This window comes from Orbicella faveolata, unplaced genomic scaffold (assembly GCF_042242905.1).
Source record: "Orbicella faveolata isolate gen_17 unplaced genomic scaffold, um_ofav_v1 contig_3, whole genome shotgun sequence".
Classification (NCBI taxonomy): domain Eukaryota; kingdom Metazoa; phylum Cnidaria; class Anthozoa; order Scleractinia; family Merulinidae; genus Orbicella; species Orbicella faveolata.
Window position 1 is genome coordinate 16,282,222 of NW_028301558.1, and position 22,587 is coordinate 16,304,808.

Consider the following 22,587-nt stretch of genomic DNA (forward strand, 5'->3'; position numbering starts at 1 on the left):
GGAATTTGAAAGCGCCAGCCGTGCCTTTTAGTGTGGACGAAAAACAAATTGAAAACGGAGCTTTTCGAAAACGGTAACATGATAATCTCAGTGTGATTTCCCTTCAAGAGGTTTCCTAAATCCAAAATGACCGGTGATTACTGCGTTTTCAAACTTCTCCGGCGTAGTGTGAACGAAAACATTTGATGCGTTTCCAAAGTGAAAACGCCGTTTTCAATATTACTCCGGCTTAGTGTGGACGGGCCCTGAATCGACCCTTTCCTTCGTATACAAATTCTGCATGTGAACATGAAGCAAGTCGTTCACAAACAAATCTGAAGACGAGTGGCTTTTGCAAAAAAATGCCGTATACTGGGTAATTAGGGAGCTTAAGAAAACCACGACGGCAACGGCAACGGCAACGTCGCTAAACAAAAGGTTTAATGAGCAGAACAATGGCTGTGCACGTGCGTTATAATTCTTGGTACATTTCTTTGCCGTCCTCTGTAAAACAACAACGTGAAATGACCGAATTCTGCGTTGTCTGGAGGACGTGAACCACGACGGCTAATTTTTAAATTTTTATTTCAAATTAATCGATGTGTCGTAGATTCAGTTTCGTGATAGCTTTGACAGTGATAAACAAATTAAATGACTTTAGAGTACCACGAGATTCGTAGGTAAAATATAAAGGAATTTTTTAATCGACGTTGTCCTCGACGTCGCCGTCGTGGTTTCTTAAGCTCCCTGATGTCGCGCTGCTGTCGTATGCCGATTTTCTCTGATTCATTATTCGTGTTAAGTTTCTTAGCAGACTGTTGGAAAACTGCCATGATTTGTATCCTGCCCATTTTTCATCCCATTATCATGCGAAGAAACACAGAAAATGTTCCTTCCTCTATAACCGGGATTATTATGTTTGTAGGTGGCGATTAGAGATAAAAGAATTGAACAACTGGAAGCAGAATTCACCGACACTCAACAACAATACACAGAGTGCTACGACGAGGTAATATCTATCAAGCTGTTATTTATAGCCAAGTAAACTTCATTGCTTACTTATGTAACTTGCATGCCTGTCTGCTTAAGTTGTATTCCTTGTGTAGGTTTACTAATTGTTCAAAGTTCACCTGCGCGTGCTTAGTTTCGCGCGCGCAACGCTTACAAACCGTGACGTCTAATGGCTTTCTGGGTGACGTTTCAATGACTTTAGAATCAAACGCAAGTATGGATTTATTGTCAGTAAGCCAAGTGGAAGAAAAAAAGCTACACATGGCGGCAGTTAGCAATCTTGCGAGACATCACCGTGCTTTGGTATAGTTACAGATTCGTTTCTTTTCATGTCAACTCCATCGATTAGTTTTTGATGGATTTTAATTAACATTATGTGAAATAGCTTGAACTTCGGTTTCCAGCGATTTTGTTTTGGTAGTTTTCTTGATCTGAAGGCGATAAACATTTTGTTTCGGCTACCGAAGTAAAATCTATCCTGACAACTATTTCTTTCGTTTTTTTTAGTACAAAAACATCTCGAGTATAGGGAAAATTCGTCTTTCAGTGAAACAATATTGCAACAGTTTGTTTGATTGCGCTATGTCAGCGTCTTAGCTTTCAACTGTCTAACTCCTTCAATTCATTTTTAAGGGGAAAATCATTACTTGTGTTTTTTGCCAACAGTTTGTAAGTTTTTTTTTCGTAAGTTTTCGAGGACAGATGGCTGAAAATAAAACTGATAGCGGTTAATGCAGCCAGTTATATGTATATTTTGCTCAATGTAAATTAACAATTTTTTTCCATAATATTGGCAGAAACTGACAAATTTCTCAATTAGGTATAGCGTCGACAATTTTATCGCACCTGTATAGAAAAAAATGAATCTTTATCGACTAAACAGTTTATTTACTTATAAGAAATGTAACACAAGCGAAAGAAGCGCCAGCGCAGATATTAAAATGAATTTTAAATAGATTCATTTTGACAATATTGAGTAAATGCTTTTTGCAATTGTTCGTTAGCTATTGACTCCCAACCAGTAATGAATATTCAGCATTATTTAATATTCATCCGTCAAAACATATGGAAGAGCACTTTGAGCTTGGAGTGTGGGATATCTATTTTTGCACGATAAGTCGTGATATCGCAAATATTTGGAGTTCGGTTGCCACGGCGTGTGTGACAAGCAGCTGGCGAAAGCGCTGTCTTCCACTTTTTCAATTGGTATGATAAAAGAGATAGTAGTTTCCTACTTTCGTCGTTTGTTTTCTGACAGGGTCGCACTGATCAATTACTTCCTCATTTTCGATTAATTTTGGATTTAGATCATAGAAAAATCGATTCATGTATTGTTTTAATTTAAAATAATAATGAATTGTAACAAAAACTAAGAATTACTAAACACTGTTTCTTACGACGTAATCTTGAAACACAGTTTAAATTGAAAAGCTTCCACAGCGTGACGTTTTACGTAGTTTTCACATGCAAATTCAGTTTTGTTTCATCGTGGTTCCGAAAACAGAACGAGAAAACTTGAACAGTGATTCTTGTTAATAAGGAAAGAACATTGAATTGAAAGTGAAAAGCTCCCAAAATTCAGTTGAATTATATTCAGATTCAGTTTTTGAATTTATATATAAACAATCATCCTTCGACCACAAAGATTTCTTTGTACATCCACAAAAATATGGCTGCATTTGCTTTTGCAGGCACAAATGGTGTTATAAATTCGCTTAATTAAACCAGCCAATGGTACGTTAGTATAAAGCTTATACCTGACATAACAACTTTATGCCTGTTATTTCATCTCAGCTTGTTCGCCAGGAGGGGCTTATGGCAAAGTTACGCGATGAAATAACTTCATTGCAAGATGACGTTTCCAAGTCAACCGATCAGGTATTACAGAAAAATCTGCGAAGTTTCTTGCCTTGTTTAAGTGTTATTTAATCAAGTAATAATTTGCTTTAGATTCCTGTTTGTGGGACGCACAATAGGTCATTATACATAATTGTTAGCCCGCGTGCTAGATTTCAAATTGATTTGTGTTCGATCGAGTCCGGCTGGGTCCTTCTTCAAGGTATGCCTGGCTGAAATGATTATTATTCGATTATTTTTTGTAGGTGGCGGATTCTGAAGAAGCTATTCGCAACCTGGAAATGGAGCTGGCCATGTCACAGGAAAAACATCGCACGTGTACACAAGAGGTACAACATGCTCAACAGCGTTTTATTTTAACCCGCCAGAAACAAGTTCGCATCAAATTCCGACATTTTGAAGAAAGTGCAACGTGGCGCAAAATAAAGAGGAAATCTGAATCTAAATCTTATTCCTAAAATGTTCGCTGTCTGTGATATAGACTTCAGATGCCTGGAGAAAAGCTGTTTGTTAGTGCTACTAGAAGTTACTTAGGATGGGACCTGTTTTCTCGTCTACACCTAGGTTGCCAAACGAGACGAGACGATTCTGAGCCTGCAGTCTGAACTGGACGCCACTCAACAGGAGTACGAGACATGTAGCAGTGAACTGTCAGAGCGAGAGCAAGAAGTGTCAGAGCTGAAAGGAAAACTCAGTAAAGTAGAAGTAGAACTAAAAGGGGTCAAAGCACAAAGCGAAAGTGACGAAAATAAGGTACGCTTACCCAAGGGGACACAGTCATTGTTATTTATTATGGTTGAAAAAAGGTTATAACTGTATTGCGATCACAGTAGACCCACAGGACATCCAACAATAATGGCCGGATTTGATTTTGTACAATAGTATTCGACAGATCACAGAAGCCCATTAGGAGTGGCGACGGCCAACGATGGCCAGAGTGGAAACGGACTACTATATCAAAAAGCCCTTCAAAATACGTGCCAATTACAACGAAACTTTGTTTACGAATATAATAACTTCGGAATTTTTCTTTTACAGATCGCAAGTGATGATAAAGAAATACAACAGCTGAAGACCGACAAAGCTCGGCTAATGCACGAGGTAGGTTTTGTGCTGGTTACTTGTCGTTGTTTTTAGTCCGTCATGTTGACTTGCTGAAGATACTTTGCGATTTTAAAGTTTGCTTCAGTTTTTCGTTTAATAGTTGCTGTTTTCATTGACCACAGAATCGTTTTTAATTTTTTTATTGCATCCTTTCAGAAGCAAAACCAGAAATACTCGTTATCGAAATTTGACTTATCACCAGTCACGTATCTTTTTGCGAGTTTTGATTGCTTACTGTGTTTTATGTTTGCCTTTGAAGCCGTCGCTTCTTGGTTTGCTTTCATTGTTCTTTTATGGCGGTCATTCAGTGCCTCTTGTTATATTTCGAGCTTTAGCCGTGCTATGCTTTGTGCGAATAATGATAAGTGGAATGGCGATCTCGTCTTCACATTATTAGAACCTCTGTTTATAGCTTCTGTTTTCATGTCTGTTTAGGTTCAAAGGCTGATGCAGACTGTGGAACATTTAGAAGGCACCATGACAGATTCAGAAGAGGGACATTCATCAGAGGTAAATCTGTTTTCACCTTGCATTAAACTGGGGACGGACTGGGAGACAAGTGCCGTTTTTGCCATCTTTCTGAATGGTATTACCCGATCAGAAACACGAAAGAACCCCGAATGTTGTGCCGTCATAATGAAGGGTACCCAGGCTTGTGTAACCATCGGACAGTCGATCGTAGATCCGATTTCGACCGAGAAACATTCATTCGGTTCGACTGAAACCGATACTATTGCTGCTTTTAAAAACCCTTAGAGATACCAAGATTTTCCTCGCTAGCCTGACATTGTTTCGTTTCGTCAATTTTGTAAACACTGACGATTTAGCTTTGTCCTGTCGTTATTTGCTCGCAGCTTAAACGGCTAAATGCAGAGATCGAGACGCTGGGAGCCAACCTCACTGAAGTCATGCAGAAGGAAAACGACACCGCTAACCAAGTAAGTTCTTATTTTATCTCTGTACATGAGTCAGAAGTGAAAACTAAATAAGAAGAAACTCAAATTAATGAAAAGCAATATCGGCCTTCTCCCTGGAAGAGATGACAACACTGTTTAAAGCTCATACGCTAGGTCTCCGTAGTGTGAGAGTAGGCTCTCTGCCACTGATCGGATGGTCGGATTCTCTTTTTAATCGATTGTGCAAAACAAGCCCCTAAGCCGGAGTGGCTCGTTTCGCGGCTTTGCCCCTCGCTTCTCATCACAAATAAAACGTCGCTTGCACACTGCCTAAAGGCAAAATTTGTTAGAGAACGAAACCACTTTCGTTGAAAAGCTGCACTAACCGAGCAATGGAAGCGTGAAGGTGACCTCTCTACGTATCAACTGTTTTTGTGCTCTCAGATGCTTATGTGAGAATTTTTCAATTTTAGCTTCAAGATGAACGCGAGAAAAATAATAAGTTGTCCCGTGAGCTACAACAACATCAAAAACTGAACGAGGAATCACTTCAAGAGGTAAGACTATAAAATAATTCTGCGTTCTTGGGCCAGACACTTTGTTCTCACAGTCGCCTTCTGCCCAGTAATATAATAAATGCTAGCGAAGTTTTGAGAAAGCAGAACAACTGTCGGTTGTTAACGTCCGAAGGATTGAGTTTACCGTAGAGAACAGTTTTCACTCTCGTCCATGGCTTTGTCCTTTTGCAATCTTCTTGTCCCGTCGTATTGCTGGTCTTGCAGCCTTTTATTTGTTTACGTGCGTACACACTAATTCAAGGAACTTGCCCTAACAAATTAAGCACCCTTTCATTTCACAGATTGAGCGTTGTGAGCAAACTATCCGACGGCAAGAACAAGATTTGACAGAGACAAGAAATCAGGCAAGTTATCGACAGATATTATTATTTTGAATAAACATCTTTTCCTTACACAGCACCACACCCCACAAGAGCAATATTGATAGAGAAATATTGATTTTCAGCCTAACATTTGAATGATCGTGTTCCATTGGGATCAACTGTTTCAACCGCAACCGGTTTAGGCTGATATCTAAATAGAACACTTTTCCAACCGATTTCGGTTGCAACGCTGTAACTTCTTGGAATAGTCCTTGCCAATGCTTTTTCAACCGTTTCATCCTGGTTTGAGGCCGGTTGAAAGAGTTGATCAATCAAACTAACTGAAAACGGTTTATCCCCAATAGAACACGAAAAACCCCAACCAACCCAGCTAACCAGAAGCGGTTAATCCCAATAGAACACGACCTAACTGTCTTACGTTAACATCTTAGGCGTCAAGTTTGAAAGACAAGCTTAAAGAATTGGAGTCACACAGTCACCAACTCCAGAAAAGCATCAGCTACTATAAAAGCCAGTTTAATCAAAGTGTTACACAGGTAAGACATTTGTCACATCTCGTGTTACTTTCCATGTTATCGCTGAATGTTGGTCGTTTATCGCATACTCAATCAGTACTCAATCTGGGTTTTGAGTTGTCAATTCTCTTGACTTTCATTATCTTCTGCTACTCGATATAAGCTTTCCTAAAAGTTTTATTATGTCACCAGGGAGAGCAATGGGCGGTTACAATGCATGTCTTTTCAAACACTTGATAGGAAGGGAGGGGGGGGGGGGGGGGCGGAGAGGGGGCTTGCTTCTAAATACATAAAAAAGAAATGGAGTGGACTCTTACACTGTAAGTTTAAGGGTCATTGACTTTCCAGAAAGGTGAAAGAAAAAGAAAGGAGTGGGCCTTAAACGAGTTTTTACAGAACGTTGTTGCATTTGTTGTCAGGTCAATCGATGCGAAGCGACGATCAAGAATCTTGAGAGAACTTTGAAAGAGGCTCAAGAACAGGTGAGACAAATAGGTTCAGTCTGTCAACGTGTGACTACTTTTGTTCAGTTTCAAGCTCAATATCAGGATTTACGTTCTCTCAACTGTTTGCGTTACATCTTTATAATGTGGTTCTGAGAATTTCTTGATCAACCAATTTTAAAATTCATTACCTAACGATTTTGTTTGTTTTCATTAACTTTTGGCCTGACAGTGTGTTGATTTTGTAAGGAGATAATATATAGGTCTATCATTTTTGTGAAAAACGAAAAACAGGTCATTTTTTGCCACTGCTATTCCCAAAGACATCCTTCTCTGTTTCGCGAACTGAGTTAACAAGAGTTTTGTGGATTTCTCCGTTAATCTTCCGCTGTTTAATCGGTCTTTTATTGGTAGGCGGTAAAACGAGAAGAAGAAATCAACCAACAGTCTCACGAACTCGCTAACTTGAGGCAAAGCTTCGCCAGTGAAAGTGAAAAGGTGAGCAAAGAGATGATTTTAGACTTTTCGAGGTGATCGTTGCTGCCCAGTAATTTGACTTTTAATACATCGATTTTCACTTGAGTATCGGAAGCATTTCACATTTGCTTTTAGCTACTACGCTTAGCGATTGGTTTAAAAATCTCGGGCCACTTTGTCGACCAATCAGATGTAAAACCAAAATTAATCGTGACGCGCTCGCACAGGTCTTCCCGCGCTTTGCATCGGCTACATAATTTCTTCGTGTTATGATCGGTTCTCTGCTTTGTCTGTCTCCTTTGTGACTGGCCCGAGTGACAGCTTTGGTTTTGGTTTAACGACACTCAATCAAAACCGTTCTTCCTATTAGTCATGCGTGGTAAACTATAAACTTCCTCATCCTCCAACTTCAAGGAGGTGATTGATTCAAGTGATAACCGAAACAGGAGTTAAAAAATCTATAAACAGAAATACAGAATTTCGGTTCTCCTTTTCTTTCTTTCTTTCTTTCTTTCTTTCTTTCTTTCTTTCTTTCTTTCTTTCTTTCTTTCTTTCTTTCTTTCTTTCTTTCTTTCTTTCTTTCTTTCTTTCTTTCTTTCTTTCTTTCTTTCTTTCTTTCTTTCTTTCTTTCTTTCTTTCTTTCTTTCTTTCTTTCTTTCTTTCTTTCTTTCTTTCTTTCTTTCTTTCTTTCTTTCTTTCTTTCTTTCTTTCTTTCTTTCTTTCTTTCTTTCTTTCTTTCTTTCTTTCTTTCTTTCTTTCTTTCTTTTTTTTGTTCTTTCAAGGGATCCTGGGTCCCTGATTTCTTTTTCTGAAATCGAATTGAAGTTTTTCACATTTCTGTAGAATCTTTGTAAGCCGTACTAGACAAATATCTTTGTATTTCTCACCTTTGTTTACCACTGGGCACTTTTATCGTTTTTCCTCGAACACTTCTACAATGTAATTTGTTGTTAAAATTTGCAAACTTTAATTTTAAATTTTCTGTCTTTCCATGTTTTCGCGGAAACGCAGCTTTGTGAAAGGAACAAAAAAGAAACCGAAAAAATATACACTGTAACTATAGGCCACGTGTTCACAATGAAAACACTTTTTTAAAATCTTGCTGATGCCTTGAGCTATAAAGAAATTTAATATCTGTTTCGCGCAATGGCCTAAAATCAACGTTTTTGTTTAGATTCGAATTTCCTTTGTCAACAAAAGCCATTCAAGGGACTGTCTTGTGTCCTGTTTTATTAATTACGTGTCGATATTTTCGTTTGATTTGATTTCACCTGTTGCTTGCCGGCAGATTTAATTAACATGTACACATTCGGTGCTGCTTCTGGTATAAATTTATCATACGTACTTGGGCTATTTGACTGTCGTGTTGGTTAAATCTCGAGCCTCCGTAACATTTGGTGTATTTTGCAAGGAAAAAAAAAATCTTCTTCTGAATTTTGACAAACTAAGAGGGAAATTTAGAGGTAGTTATTGAAGATATATATGCATAAAGCTCAGTGAGAATGATTTACATTATATATTATTTTATTTATTCTGTAGCGTTTTGTATGGTGCGGTTTTCAGTCCCTAATAATTTGAACGTTCTGTTCAGGACCATATTAAAGTTCTCTTGCTTACTTGTCCTAAATATCTGTGATAGAATCTGTTATATATATATTTTATTTTTTGCCTTTTCTAGGCTCAAAAACAAAGCAACGCAATGGAAGAACTTGACAGAGAACTTCGTCTCGCACAAGATGCCTGCCAAAGATTGAAAAGCCAGGTATCTGTATCTTTGTGTTGTCAAAAGAATTTCTAGCTAAGAACAACTTTAGTTATGGTCGTTTTATGTTACGCGCAGCGATCACATCTGCAAAGTCCGCACGAGCTATTGTTAAAGTTTCTCAAAGCGTTCTTATTCATGTTTTATTATTTCATTCTGATTTTCTTTGTTCTCTTCTCTTTCCATGAAACCAAAACACTTTTAACAGTCTTTCTTGCTTTTGCTGTTCAAATAAATCGCGAAATTGGTTGAAATTTTGAGAGATGTACGAATTTTGTTTTATGCGTGAAAAAAAAAAAAAAAAAAAAAAAAATGAAAATAATAGATAAACCCTAGAAGCGAAAGAATGTGGAATAAAATGGCTTGCTTATTAGAGAGCCCTTACAATCAGCTGCTGAACCATAGATTGAAAGAAATCGATTATTATTATTATTATTGTTTCACGGTTTTGTTTGAGTCTCACTTGATATTTTGAATTCCAGGTTTCCCATTGCGAAGACAATATTCACAATTTGAAGCAGAAACTCTCGGACAAACAGAAAGAGGTGAGAACGGTTTTTCGTTATCAAGTTGTTAGTGATCGACTTTAAGTCATTATTTACTGTAAAACATCGCAGTTCAAACTAACAAAGGCCAAAATTCCAGACGTGAATTGAGGCAGTGCACTGTTAATTGGAATGTTCACAATATGAATATTCTTCTAATGATTCCAGGAGTTAAGGCTAACAATCTTGTGCCCAGTAAATCCGAGCCTTTAATTTTGAACTGCTGTTGTTTCTTTAAGCATCTCCTTTTCATCTCACCTCTATGTCACTATAAATATAACGACTAAGGAGAAATGTGTATACATTTAAGTATACACATTCCTCCTTAGTCGTATTATTTATAGTGACATAGAGGTGAGATGAAAAGGAGGTGCTTAAACCTTTTATCAAAGCGATATTTTAAGCTTTATTTATCCGGTTAGGCCTACCGTCCACACTAAACCGTCACGAAAACGGAGCTTTTCGAAAACGCTCTTCAAACCGGAGGAATTTCAGAACGCTGCTTTGCGTTTTCGTGTGAACGGAAAACATTTTGAAGTCGGGACTTTTCGAAAACGATGACGTCACGATAATCACGTGATTTCCATGACCGAGTTTTCCTCAAACACAAATCCATAATCACCGGTGATTGTTCCGTTTTCAAATTCCTCCAGTGTAGTGTGGACGGAAAACATTTGATGCGTTTTCAGAGTAAAGCCTCCGTTTTAAAATTCCTCCGGCCTATTGTGGAAGAAGCCTAAGTGCTCATAATTTACATGAAGAAGCCTCTCTAGTTATACAACTAGAAGTGTTGTTAAAGCAAGCAACAATATGTAAATGTGATTTAAGATGTCGATTTACGGCTGTATACATTGATTTTATTTTCCAGGGGTCTATTCAAGAAGAGAGAGCCCGACATCTTCAGGAAGATTTGAACGCTTCGCGAGAGAAGTACGAAAAGTCTCAGGAAGAGGTACAGTCGGTCATGAAGGTTATTTTTGTCTTTCCTTCATTGCGATCCTTATTATTTATTGGCTGTAATATTAATTCTAATTTCAACCTTTATAGATTGCAGAGAAAGAAGAGAAAATCCGAAGTTTACAAAACGCGATTCTGGCCGAGAAGGAACAACACGCTCAAAGAGTACAACAGGTGTGAATCCTTTACTCGTAATACAGTTATCATGTCATAGAGTGTTTTCACTCACGTGGCCAGCAGCCATGCAAATGTATTGGAGCAAAAGAAAGTGTTTTCATAAGAAAAGAGTTCAACTCCCTCGGGATTGGTGTGGTAAACCAACATGGCCGTCGTTTCATTGTTTTGGAACACCAATATGGCTGCCATGACGTCATGCGAAAACGCTCTGTTCATTTTCGCCCATCCACACGTAAGGGCAAATCGCTACGAAAATGCTGCGACTGTGACCATAACTTCATCCTCACGGATGCAAAAAAAAAAAAAAATTCTCCATTGCGCTAAAACGTTGTCTCTCGAAAACACTGCCCTTTTTAATGCTTTTTCGAGGATCTTCCCTTTTGGAGTTTCTAATTTTTCAGTGGTCACACCTTTCATCTTTTCAGTGAGGACTGAATGAAGTCTTTCGCTTTAACTTTTGCCTCACATTTCAAGGTTACATATTATGAAGAGCGAATGTTGGAAGTGGAAGACGAGCTGGGTAGAGTGAAAGAAGACAGACGACAGGCATCCATACAGGTGAAAATTTATTTTACAACTACGGTATTCCTTCTCGTCCAGCTAGCTCTTTTTCTTTCGCTACAGTATGTAAGTTATTCAGTTTTCCCGTTAATCTTTCTCCATGCGGATTCCCGCTCATCCAAGACATGCGCTGTAGAGCACTTTTATGATCGATCTTTCTAAAGACATTTTGTGTTTGCTTTGCATAGTTTTCCGTTATCTGCGTCAGGATTGACTCATAGACTACTCTAATATATTTTGGCTAATCAGAGCGATAGTGTGATCTTTATAGCCAATCATATTCACTGCCAAAACCAGCCGTGACATGGTTTACGTGATTTTTTCCACGCTTACTATCGGTAACATGTTGAATTATGCTACTTGCGAATGTAGTGATTATTTGGATGGTTGCTTTTACAGTAATCGCCATAATACTCATTATGATCGCAAATTGAACTCAATAAGACAAAAAATGGGGCCGTTTCATTGAATCCCAGGTTACCCGTAGTGAACAACTCAGCCAGCAGCTACAGAAAGAACTGACCAACGTGAAACAGAAGAACAAGAATGAGGTATGACCAACAAATGCCCCCATTTTGTGTGACGGTTCTACTAAGAGGAAAGAAATTAATTTTAAGAATTCCGATTCTTTTCTTAGGTCGTGCTCTGTTGAGATCAACCGTTTCAACAGCAACCGGTGTGGGTTGATAAGGTTAAGAAACACACTTCCAACCGTTTTCGGTTAAAATGCGGTGACTCCTGGGAATAGCCCTTATGCGAGCTACATTCACACAACATAATCACGCAAATGCTTTTTCAACCGTTTCAACCTGGTTTGAGGCCGGCTAAAAAAGTTCACCAACCAAACCAACCCGAAAACGGTTTTTCCCCGATAGAACACGAAAAATCCTGCCCAACCAGAAACGGTTGATCCCAATGGGACAGGAGTCTCCAATCACAAAGATAATGGGGACGCCTTATAAGCACGCACTCTGTTGCTTAGCAACTTCTGTTAGGAGCATTCCCCGCTCAATCACTTATTGAAGAATTTCAAGATATTAATGATGGTCTTTATTAATAATGCAGTTCAAAACATCCGTTTGAATTATTAAATTAAGTTACAAAGAAAAAGGAAGTTTTGACCTCTCTGCAGTTGCACTTTGCAGTCTTAGGATCAGTTTTGTAAGGACTAAAATTATAGATGGTTTTGTAACTTGAATGATACTAGAAATAAATTATTTTTGAAATATATTTTTTTAAGATGGCGAAAAAGGAAGAAATAGTTCGGCGACTGGAGGGCGATTTATCAAGCCTGCAAGAAACAGTCAAAAGCTACGCTGAGGAGGTTAGAGAGTTTAGTTTACATTAACTCCCAAAGTGAAACAAGCATATCAGGGTTTTCTATTGTTTTCCGAAAGTAATTGACATTGCTCTATTTGTTTCCAGGTCGCTCAGTTGAATGGCAAGCTAACGGCCACGCAGACAACCCTTACAACACGTGATCAGGAACTCAGAGAAAAAGACAACGAGGTAGACATTTAAATCAAGACCTCAAACATTAACTGATATTTACATTAACTGATTTCCTTTCCATTCTTTTCCTGGATGTTAAAAAACGCGGAATGATAGGCTCGATTCGGGGAGGAGCGCGGGCTCGTTTCCCGAACAGCGGCTGGAAATCGAGCCTAGCGGAATGACTGATGCCATTTTACTTGTTTTTTAGATCTACACTTACGAACAGACCACAGCTGAAATGAACGAGCAACTTACTACCATCCAGACGAACTGTAACCACTTGGAAGAAGAGGTACATGACAAATGAAAAACGTGCAGTAAAATGCCTGATGCCCAATTTTATTTTTATTTTCATATTTTTTCTTCTTTAATTTCAGGGCTCTAAGCTGCGCGCTAGAGTTATTCAATTAGAAGAAGAATTGTCAAATACCCGACAACAGCACAGAGACGTCGCGCAAGAGGTAAATAACAAATTTATTTCCCTTGTGTTCCCATCTCCTAGATTTCGGATACGTCGATTTAAGATATGACCTGTTCGTATGATTCATGCACTACACGCAATAGTTTTTTCCACAAGGAAAATCAAATGAGCAATTGTTGAGAAGTTAAGAAATACCTTTTTTGTACTCATTGCTGCGGAATCCTAAGATGTTGTTTCCTCATAAACTCCCAATTTGCTTCTTTAGCTCGCACGCTGTGAGGAGAGACTGGGTCTAGTGGAGCAGAGTTTGTCTTCAACTCAAGACCAGCTGAGTGCCAGAGTGTCAGAGGTGAGGAGAAATTTGATTGGTTCTTTCATTGACAGGCGTTTATGAAAGGCTTTTTGACAGGCTTACAGTCAGTGTCAAAACCAAACTGGCGAGAAATTTTTTATGCTTTCTGGGTTCTTTATAATTATCATTTTTGTATCGGAAAAAAGGCCAGAAACATTTTCTGAAATAAGTTTTAATTCTCTCCGAAAGGAATTTTTGTGTTTCAAGGGTGACTGGAAAATGAAAGATTTGTTAAGATTAGTAAATATTATTTAGTCTTTTCAGAGGAGATTATCATAGCTTTGATTGTATATATATTTCCTGTAATTCAGGTTGTGAGATTGGAGAAAGTTAATCGCAGATTGCAGCTGGAACTGAAGAGCACTAATGAACAACAAGAAGTGCAAAATCGACAGGTATAAGCATTTTTACTTCCACTCTTGGTAGTTGCAATTATCTTCGTTTTATTTTGTGCATGGAGTTCCAGGCACCAATGAAACCACTAAAGTAACTTTTTAAAATATACAGTGAGGCAGAAGGACATGCTTACGTCAAGTATAGGCCGGCTTAATCACTCTTTCCCCCCGTCTCTGGAGGTCTCAAAAATGATCCAATGTGTGACAACAGCTGAAAAACCTGTGACCCGTTTAGCCTATGGAATTTAAAATTAGGCATCGCCATAACTGAGCTTTTTTATTTGTAGCTGCCGAACCTTGTCCATAATTTACGGTGTTTCGCGACCTTTTTTGCCCGGTTGCTTTGCCAATGCAGCACATCAGTTTCTGAAAAACACTTATTCTGTGACTTGGCTCAGCTGCCTATTGAACTCTTGCCACTTGCTTAGCCAAACAAATGTCCGGAGCAGTGTTATTACTGCTTTTTCGATTATTCAAACCGATGAAGAAGATAAACGCGCACATTAGTGATTCTAGAGTTCTCAATGAAGACTGCATCGCAAACCAGGGCCAGCTTTTGACGTAACCAATGTCAGCGAAAACGCCGTATTCTCCGATAGCCGTGTACAGCGACAGGGAAAACTTGATCACTCCAAACCAAGATGCTGAGCACATCAGAACAAATAACCTCCTGAGTCGTGTGGCGTCCCGGTCTAACGCTCGGTTGAAGAACATTTCACCAAGCGAGGATTTCAAATTACGCCACATCCTAATTCCAGCAACTAAATATCCAATTGAAACTGTTAACCCCCAAATCGCGAATGAAACGTGACAAATGAAGATCATTACTTTTGCTTGAGGATGGAACCACACCACCAGATCAGACATTATTAAGTAGAAGATATTTGCTAGAGTTATTGACATCAAGCACGGTAAGTTTTTGAGGCGGGTAGGGCCCAGTGAGATCTTGGTAGTTTCCAAGAAAATTAGAAGCATGATACTGAAGCTTGATGTGATGCAAGCTGTGGATGTTCCCCAAGAAATAATGCAGACGAGAAGCTGTGAATCTGTGGTGTCCTTACTGGAGGCATAAGGGTCCCAGAAAAGGATCAGAGCTCGAAAAAATCCTGCGGTAAGCAAAGCGATGTTCATTACAGCTAAATGAACTCTATGCTTGGAAAAGGTGGTTTTGCGGGAGTAGATGAGGTAAAACAGTGCGAACAATGCGATTAGGACAAAGATGGTTCCGAAACCATAGATGTGAACTTCCCACAGCCAGTTCCATTCTTTGATGGCTTCTAGCCAGTTTGGCGAAGGTTCGGCCCAGCTGCGAATCGACGAATCGCCAGTGTAATTAGGTGAAAGTGTTTCTTTCTTAACGCTTGTGTTCATCTTTTAGGGCGCACGGAATTGCGTTGCTGTTTGCTCTCGTTCGTCTCAAAATCACACTACCCTTAGAAGCTCTTAATTAAAAGGTTTTCAACGTTTTTCCAGCTGCGCCTCAAGTAAACACTTTTTTGGGGGTTTTAAACCAACAGATGAATTAATGTCAAATTATGCGTCTGACTGTTTTCTAAACATCTATAGCAATTAACATTTTATAAATTCTGCTTCGATGTACGTGACGCTATTGGCTAAGATCGGTGCCATGTGAAATTTGTCAGGTGTCATACCGCAATTAAAGCAATCAATTCAAAAAGTAATTTTCACTCGTAGCAGGCTTTCTTATTCTATTATTATTAAGATTTAAGCTAAGTGGTGTTCCTGGGCCGGCTGTTGTTTGGCCAATCTGGTCACAGGTGAAAAAAAAAAAATCGCCCCTTTCGTTTTTCGTATCCAAAATGTTGCTTGAGTAATAAACTGTATTTTCATTGTATACAGTTATTTTCCATGATAAAAAGGCGACAATAAAAATATATAGAAGATTAACTCCGTCAAGGATGTCAGAACTGGCATTTCCGTTCCGATTTCGAAAAGAGATAAATAGCAAGTTCTCATTACAATATAAAAAAGCAGAAATAAATAAACATTGTCTGGTTGAAACGATTTAACTTTCCGGCGAGGTTCCGACACAAGGACCCAAAACTGTCAAATTTTCGACGGATATTAATGTAATCTTTGAAAAATGCATGCAGCCAGGCAGTCAAAAGCTCAGGTAAATGTTAAGCAACGTTTTGTATTCATGCTCCTTTGTTGTGATCAGAGGAGGCAAGAATAAAATCACATGACACATCATGACTCACGGTGACTTCATTTCTTTCTCGAGGGAGGACGAGAGAGGACCTGGGAACGAGGTTGATCACTCCTCTGGTGCATGATATAACTTGTGCTAAATACGTGACTGTGATTGGTTGACACCTTGTCTCTCAATTTGTATTAGATTGGAGAGCTGGACGGATATCTGGAGCAGCTTAAGGCTGACTTACGAGTGGCCCAGCAAAGGCACCAGGCAGCTGTAGAGGAGGTGAGTCAAACTACACTATGAACATTAGCAAATGGCCCAGCTTTCCACGTGTCTCTCCGTAGCTCATCGGTTAGAGCATGTAACTGGTGTCTGGGAGGATTTTCTTTGTCAAACTCTTTCGACATGCCGGACATTTCATGTATCATATGTAGATATTTTATTATTAAAACTCTAACGTTTGGTGCATGAGCGTCAGGAAGCAGTCGCTTCAAACTGGGTCATCGGCTAGGGCCAGTGCCTGATGTCTGGGAGGATTTTCTTTGTCAAACCCGTTCGACATGCCGGACATTTCATCTATCATATGTAAATATTGTATTCTTAAAACGCCAAAGTTGCGTGCATAAACGCCAGGAAACAGTTGCTTCAAACTGTCGTAAATGAAAAATAAAAAAATGTCCCATCAAAGAATGACAAACGTTTTTCAATTTCGTATCCTCCACCGTGAGTCATCCTGACTTCTTGGTGGTTCTTGTCATTTGTTGAATACTGTTCCACTAGATTGCGCTCTTACGATACAGGTTTATTTCTGAGCTTCTAGAACGGTATTTCATTTATGTTATGCTTTTGTTCAACTGCAGCATCAGTAGAAGTGATTATCAGCTGTTTTGTTACCAACCGCTTTCGATTGTATCTCTTCTTAACAAACTCGTACTTGCATTCTATTACCTTTGTTATTTTCTTTTGCTTTGTAATTTTAGGCGGCCGCGTACGAGGATAAAGCGAGGAGACTGGAAATAGATTTGGAGACTGCACAGAAGGAAAACCAAGTTATTAGCGAACAGGTAAGCGAAGTCTGGCTCTTTGAGATAATCTATGAAGGAAATTGTATAGCGGTTTTTTAACAATGACCATCTTTAGTAATTTGATCTTATCATGAGCTTTTTTCTTTGCTTTAGTTTAACGAGCAACTGGAAAGCGCACGGGAACTGGAAACGCAACAAGCGCAGCTCAGAGGACAAATACAAGAAGCACAAAAACACGTGAGAAACACGCGATTTGCTTATTATTTTATGTTTGTCTAAGCACAAAAAGAGTTTGTTAAACCAATTTGTTGTTGTGTTTTTAGATCCGTCATTGTCAAAATGTGATGGAAGAGCAAGAACACAAGATCTCCTCCTACATCGAACAACAAGAGGAATTTAAATCCACGGTCAGTAGCTTTGTGTGTTGTAGACTGTTTAGTGCGCCGAAATTGTCTTTGTTGTATAAACGAGTGCGAGTTTTCTCAAGCTCGCTTAATTAATTACAACCACCCTCAATTTACTTAGTGCGTCTAACATGGCGTACTACAAGACAAGACACAAAAAATGCCTTGACGAGGGATTTTGAGACTTGGTTTTCTTCTTTTAAATGTTTTTTGCTGTGAAAATTTTTTACGCGTTACTTTTCCGGTTTTTACGCCTATCGGCTAAATGTTTGGTCCGTTTTACAACTAACGATTTACCCCATTAAGATCCTCCATTTAGTTAGATATTTCAACAGCTGCGGAAAGCCCGTGTTTTTCTTTTAAGACGCTTATTTTCATTGAGGGGCACACTGAAATACCATCATCTGGGAAAAGCTCAGCTAGTTTCGTATCATAGCTTTCTTCCCTGTATAATTCGGTGTATATATTTACCGTTTACTTGCCAGATATTCTTCAGGGTTGTGTGGGAAGTAGTGATACTCTTGGTAGAATTCTGCTATTGTTTTTATTCGTGTGTGATTTTTTTTTTTTTTTTTTTTTCAGATTCGGGATAAAGAAAAGTCAAATGGTCAGCTGCGAGAGGAGCTTGGTGGAGTACTGGAAAAGAACAAGAATATCATGGAGGAGGTGGACAACAGAAAACACCTACCATATTCCGTATGCTTCTCATCTAGTTTTAGTCTGGTTATGTACCTTAATCGCGCATGTTTTATTTTTCAGATCGCAGCACGAGATGCCGACATCCGGGTCCTGAGAACTGACCTGAGCTCGGCACAGAAGAAAATTAAGAACCATACAAACGAGGTATTGGCGTGTTCTGCGCTAACATTCAGCAGATTACACTGCATATTGGATAAGTTTTGTTTTTCCGTCTGAGAGTGGAAGTCTCGTCTATGCCTGCAGTTTTCAGCAATGTAGTCGTTAAGGAACATGGCCTATATCGACAGGGAAATTCTGACCTGGCTGCTGTCGCCTCGTGCAAAAAAGCAAAAACGCTTTGGGTTCTTGTCCTCACCACTGAATTTGCTAGAATAGCAAATGACAGACCGAACTGTAATGGAAATTGACACAAACACCCCTTAAGTTAATAACGCTGTAAGACAAGAGACCATTTCACAGCTTTTCGTTTTGAAAAAAGATTTATGAAGAAGATAATCTAGTCTTATACGATGTGGTAAAATTTTAATTTATTACCAGCAAGCAAACTTTTCTCCGCTTTTGGAACAAGTCGTTGTTTTTGTGTAAAGGTGGCCCCAGCGACTAATTCAGTATAAGATGAGTTTGTTCAAAGGAAAAAAACGCTTTTCCCCGGCTTAACACCGACACATGGTCTCTCTACAGTTCTAAGTACAAATATATTTTCCGCTTTTGTATCGTTTAGGTGAAACGCTACGAGGAAACCCTTCATCAGTTTCAGAAAGACTTAGAACGAGCACAAGATAATCACAGAAATTCAACGCTACAGGTAAATGATTTTTCTTGCCATTGCTCTTGAGCTGTGTCCCACACTATAGCTGATCATTCCAATGCTTTCCGTTCCTTTGCAGATTGGAAACCTCGAGAAAAATGTGCAGAACCTAAAAGTACAGTTAGCTGGTGCCCATGGCAACCACAAAGAAGCAATGGATCAGGTAAATTGTTAGATACAAAAGAGCGGTTCACCAGACATCCGTTCAATAGTTGCAAATCGCTGTGTAGTCTGGCGTCCTGGTTTCATCGTATACTGTCTCGTTCGTTCATAGTTTGCATGGCATTTTCTGGGTTACTATTTCACTATTTGTTATTTTTAGCTGGCGCAACGTTCCAAGAGCTTAGCAAATACCAAAATGGAGTTAGCGACAACAAAACAACAGAACCATGCCATGGAAGAGCAGGTACGCGTGCTTCACCACTTGAAGTTAGAAAAAAAAACTATCCTATAACATATAGTTGTGTTTTGTTTCCAATTCTAGTCAGTAAAGTAACAATTACATCGAGGAGACCTATGATATCATGATTGAACTCTAAACAGTGTAATGAGGATCCCATGTGCTTAGTTACTCATTTTCACTAAGCTATTCGCAACTTGTATCATGTGTACAACTTTCTTGTCAACTTTTGTTTTGTTTCCAAAGATCTTAGGATTGGAGGAGAAAGTCAGAAAGTTAAAGACAGACTTGAAAAGAGCTCAGGACAAAAATAAATATTCTGATGGAGAGGTACGTTTGTGTATTGTCTATGGCTGCCTGAGTGCCTTCCGACCTGACTGGCTGTCCGACTGTCTGACTCTCTGATTGTCCGACTACCCGACTGTGTGACTGTCCGACTGTCTGTTTAACTGACTGCCTGACTGACTATAGATGACCAACTGCTTGCTTGTTTGCTTGTTTGATTGATTGCGTTATTTATTTGTCCTCAACTTAATTTAAATTTGCAGATCCAACAATATTCTAGAAATATCGAAGAACTAAAAAGTCAACTAGGCGTGTCTCAAGAAAAGCTTCAAAAACAAAGTCAAGAAGCCGCAAGAAGAGACGAACAACTAGTCGTGCTTAAAGTTGAGCTTGCGACATTACAGGAAAAACATCGGCTTATACAAGATGAGGTAATACAACGGTTTCTGGTCAGTATCCATGGCCACAAGTAGGGCGACAACCAATTGGAGACGTTGAAAAGCGCGGGAAACGTCACGCAGGCTACAGATGAATTTTGTTTGGTTTTGAACCTGATTGGCTGTGCGGATGTAGTCATTTTCTGATTGGTTAGAGATTAATGATAAGGGTGCAAAAAATCATTGTATGCCAAATGCTTCATCAGAAAACTGCTTTGTTGATAAGATAAGTTGCAAAAGATGAGAATTGTTGTTTTCAACGTCGGCAGTGCTAAACACAATTCAGTTGGTGACTTTTTTTCACAGCATTTTTAACTCGTAATCTAATCCCTAATTTTCAGGGTAAGCCTTAATATGCCAAAGGAAATTTCCTTCCCAACGTCTCCAGGCATCATTTGTAAACTATGCTTCGCAGGTTATCTATGTGTTTTCCTTCCTTAATAATACACATGAAAAAATTAATCGATTCTGATTGGCTAAGAGCAGTGCAGTTCAAGTGTAACACAGTGTAAAAAGTGTAACATCAGTGCAAAAAGTGTAACACCAGTGCAAATTACACATCGAAATTCTGGATTATGATTGACTGAAAGACAATAGGAAACTTTCTAAGAAAATGATGTCACGTAAAATGATGACAAAAATGTTGTGCTGAAACTTTGAAAAAAGTTTTATCAAATAAGAAAAAATAGCTTCAAGAAAGATCTTCCGGCATTTTCTCCGCGCGAATTTTTTCATGTTTATGTTATTAATGGGAGGCGCGGTGGCCTCATGGTTAGTGCGCTCGTCTCCGGATCGAGCGGTCCGGGTTCGAGCCCTGGCCGGGGACATTGTGTTGTGTTCTTGGGCAAGACACTTTACTCTCACAGTGCCTCTCTCCACCCAGGTGTATAAATGGGTACCGGCGAACTTAATGCTGGGGGTAACCCTGCGATGGAGTAGCATCCCATCCAAGTAATCATATGGTTTTTCTCGTTCAGTTTGGAGTTAATTTGCACTTGTGAGTTTTTCAAAAAGCTCACTCGTGCAAATTAATTCCAAATTGAACTCGAAACCGTATGATTACCTATACTTACAGAGAAATCAGTCGCTGATATATAAACGACAATTCTTTTGTTTTTCAGAATGAAAAACTAAAGCAAGAATTTATCATTTCACGGCAACAACATCAAAGCTGCTTGGAAGAGGTAGGTTGAAAAAAAGAACAAAGTTGCGAAAAATGTTAATCAGCCTGGGTAAAGATATACTTGAACCTGCCATTATTGTTAATTTTGTCTTATTATTTTGCTAATGATGTTTAGGTCCAGACCCTTCGCGTATCTCTTGAGGACGCGCGGGCAAATGGCGATCGACTGCATCGAGAGAGCGAACTTGTGGTTGAAAATGTTAACAGCTGGGTGAAAGAACAGAAGTGAGTTTTACAGCGTGATTATACACTTTGACTGAATCGTAATCAAATTGTAGTCTATTTACTAATTATTTCTTCTCTCATTTCCCCCAGGCAAGGGAACGAAAGGCTTGCAGGAAGATTACGGTAAGTCAATTAAGACAAGTGTTAAACATCATGTATTTTCCAAAAATAATTAGCGAGGTTGTACTGTCATTGCAAAACGATGCACCAGCTCGTGACTATGTAAGAGAGAGACCGAACGACTCAATAATTGATAGAAAGATCGAACGATTGACTGATTGATTAACTGACTGACTGACTGACTGACTGACTGACTGACAGATTGATTGATTGATTTAATAGTTTGATTGACTGATTGTTTTTTGCAGAGAGCAAGAGGGACGAATTTCATCTCTTCAGTCTGAAAAAGAGTACGTCCTTCTTCCACTATATCCACTAATGTCATATGTGTTTTCGTCATATGCCAGATGAAAAAGTGTCTCCTTTTCTTTTTTAGACGCCTCGCTGAGTCAACAGACACACTGAAGAAGGAGAACGCCATTATTAAAAGCGAGTTAGGTGAGTGGAAATGGCAACTCCTGTAACGTACAAAGTAATTTCACGGTTGTCTAGCGCGTCAATTTTTCTTTAGGAGATACGATCCAATGTTGGACTTCAGATCTAGCGCTCGTCGGGTCTTGATCAAGACACTCTAATTTCACAGCGCCTCGGCAGCGCCTCTCTTCACACCCTGGAGTGGAGTATCAATGGCTACCCACTAATTGTTACGTGGGTCGTGACAAACTGCTGGGAGGAAATAACTTTTCTTCCGGGGAGAGCAGCAATTCTCCCAGCCATTTCCAAATACGGAAATCGCGGAGTTAAAATCAAATACCCCGGGTATTCGCCTTCAATTTGAAAACACCCAGCGAAAACTTAAAATCATTAACTAACAGCGAAGAGGTGAAAGGCATTTATCAGACCTGAAGGAACAGCAATTTATTAGAGTTAGGTCTGTCATAAAATGCATGAGTAACAATGCACTAGATGGTGCTTTATTTTACTGCATTATCTTACAGAGGAAAGAAGAATGGATAGTGAACGACTAAAGGTTAGTTTTCATTCGCTTCTTAA

The 22,587-nt window shown here is 39.1% G+C and overlaps 2 protein-coding genes across 6 annotated transcripts in view; one reads left to right on the forward strand and one right to left on the reverse strand.

Moving 5' to 3' along the window:
* Positions 1–22,587, forward strand: part of LOC110060678 (uncharacterized) — a 52,731-nt gene that overhangs the window by 17,393 nt on the left and 12,751 nt on the right. For 3 of the 5 annotated variants that reach the window (XM_089298047.1, XM_089298048.1, XM_089298051.1), the window contains exons 28-67: positions 905–988; positions 2,785–2,868; positions 3,093–3,176; positions 3,412–3,600; positions 3,886–3,948; positions 4,387–4,461; positions 4,806–4,889; positions 5,321–5,404; positions 5,707–5,769; positions 6,180–6,284; positions 6,683–6,745; positions 7,121–7,204; positions 8,862–8,945; positions 9,428–9,490; positions 10,359–10,442; positions 10,538–10,621; positions 11,099–11,182; positions 11,662–11,736; positions 12,426–12,509; positions 12,611–12,694; positions 12,888–12,971; positions 13,057–13,140; positions 13,366–13,449; positions 13,764–13,847; positions 16,207–16,290; positions 16,989–17,072; positions 17,187–17,270; positions 17,357–17,440; positions 18,020–18,280; positions 18,858–18,941; positions 19,024–19,107; positions 19,267–19,350; positions 19,591–19,674; positions 19,893–20,060; positions 21,188–21,250; positions 21,365–21,474; positions 21,565–21,597; positions 21,843–21,884; positions 21,971–22,032; positions 22,533–22,564. In XM_089298047.1, coding sequence (XP_089154173.1) covers positions 905–988; positions 2,785–2,868; positions 3,093–3,176; positions 3,412–3,600; positions 3,886–3,948; positions 4,387–4,461; positions 4,806–4,889; positions 5,321–5,404; positions 5,707–5,769; positions 6,180–6,284; positions 6,683–6,745; positions 7,121–7,204; positions 8,862–8,945; positions 9,428–9,490; positions 10,359–10,442; positions 10,538–10,621; positions 11,099–11,182; positions 11,662–11,736; positions 12,426–12,509; positions 12,611–12,694; positions 12,888–12,971; positions 13,057–13,140; positions 13,366–13,449; positions 13,764–13,847; positions 16,207–16,290; positions 16,989–17,072; positions 17,187–17,270; positions 17,357–17,440; positions 18,020–18,280; positions 18,858–18,941; positions 19,024–19,107; positions 19,267–19,350; positions 19,591–19,674; positions 19,893–20,060; positions 21,188–21,250; positions 21,365–21,474; positions 21,565–21,597; positions 21,843–21,884; positions 21,971–22,032; positions 22,533–22,564 — 3,483 coding nt within the window. The remainder of the gene's footprint in view (positions 1–904; positions 989–2,784; positions 2,869–3,092; positions 3,177–3,411; positions 3,601–3,885; positions 3,949–4,386; positions 4,462–4,805; positions 4,890–5,320; positions 5,405–5,706; positions 5,770–6,179; positions 6,285–6,682; positions 6,746–7,120; positions 7,205–8,861; positions 8,946–9,427; positions 9,491–10,358; positions 10,443–10,537; positions 10,622–11,098; positions 11,183–11,661; positions 11,737–12,425; positions 12,510–12,610; positions 12,695–12,887; positions 12,972–13,056; positions 13,141–13,365; positions 13,450–13,763; positions 13,848–16,206; positions 16,291–16,988; positions 17,073–17,186; positions 17,271–17,356; positions 17,441–18,019; positions 18,281–18,857; positions 18,942–19,023; positions 19,108–19,266; positions 19,351–19,590; positions 19,675–19,892; positions 20,061–21,187; positions 21,251–21,364; positions 21,475–21,564; positions 21,598–21,842; positions 21,885–21,970; positions 22,033–22,532; positions 22,565–22,587) is intronic. The other 2 variants (XM_089298050.1, XM_089298049.1) reach the window with 1 other exon arrangement.
* LOC110062248 (uncharacterized) lies at positions 13,843–15,301 on the reverse strand. Its single transcript, XM_020769128.2, has one exon. It carries the CDS (start codon positions 15,216–15,218, stop codon positions 14,250–14,252), a length of 969 nt encoding a protein of 322 aa, XP_020624787.2. The 5' UTR covers positions 15,219–15,301; the 3' UTR covers positions 13,843–14,249.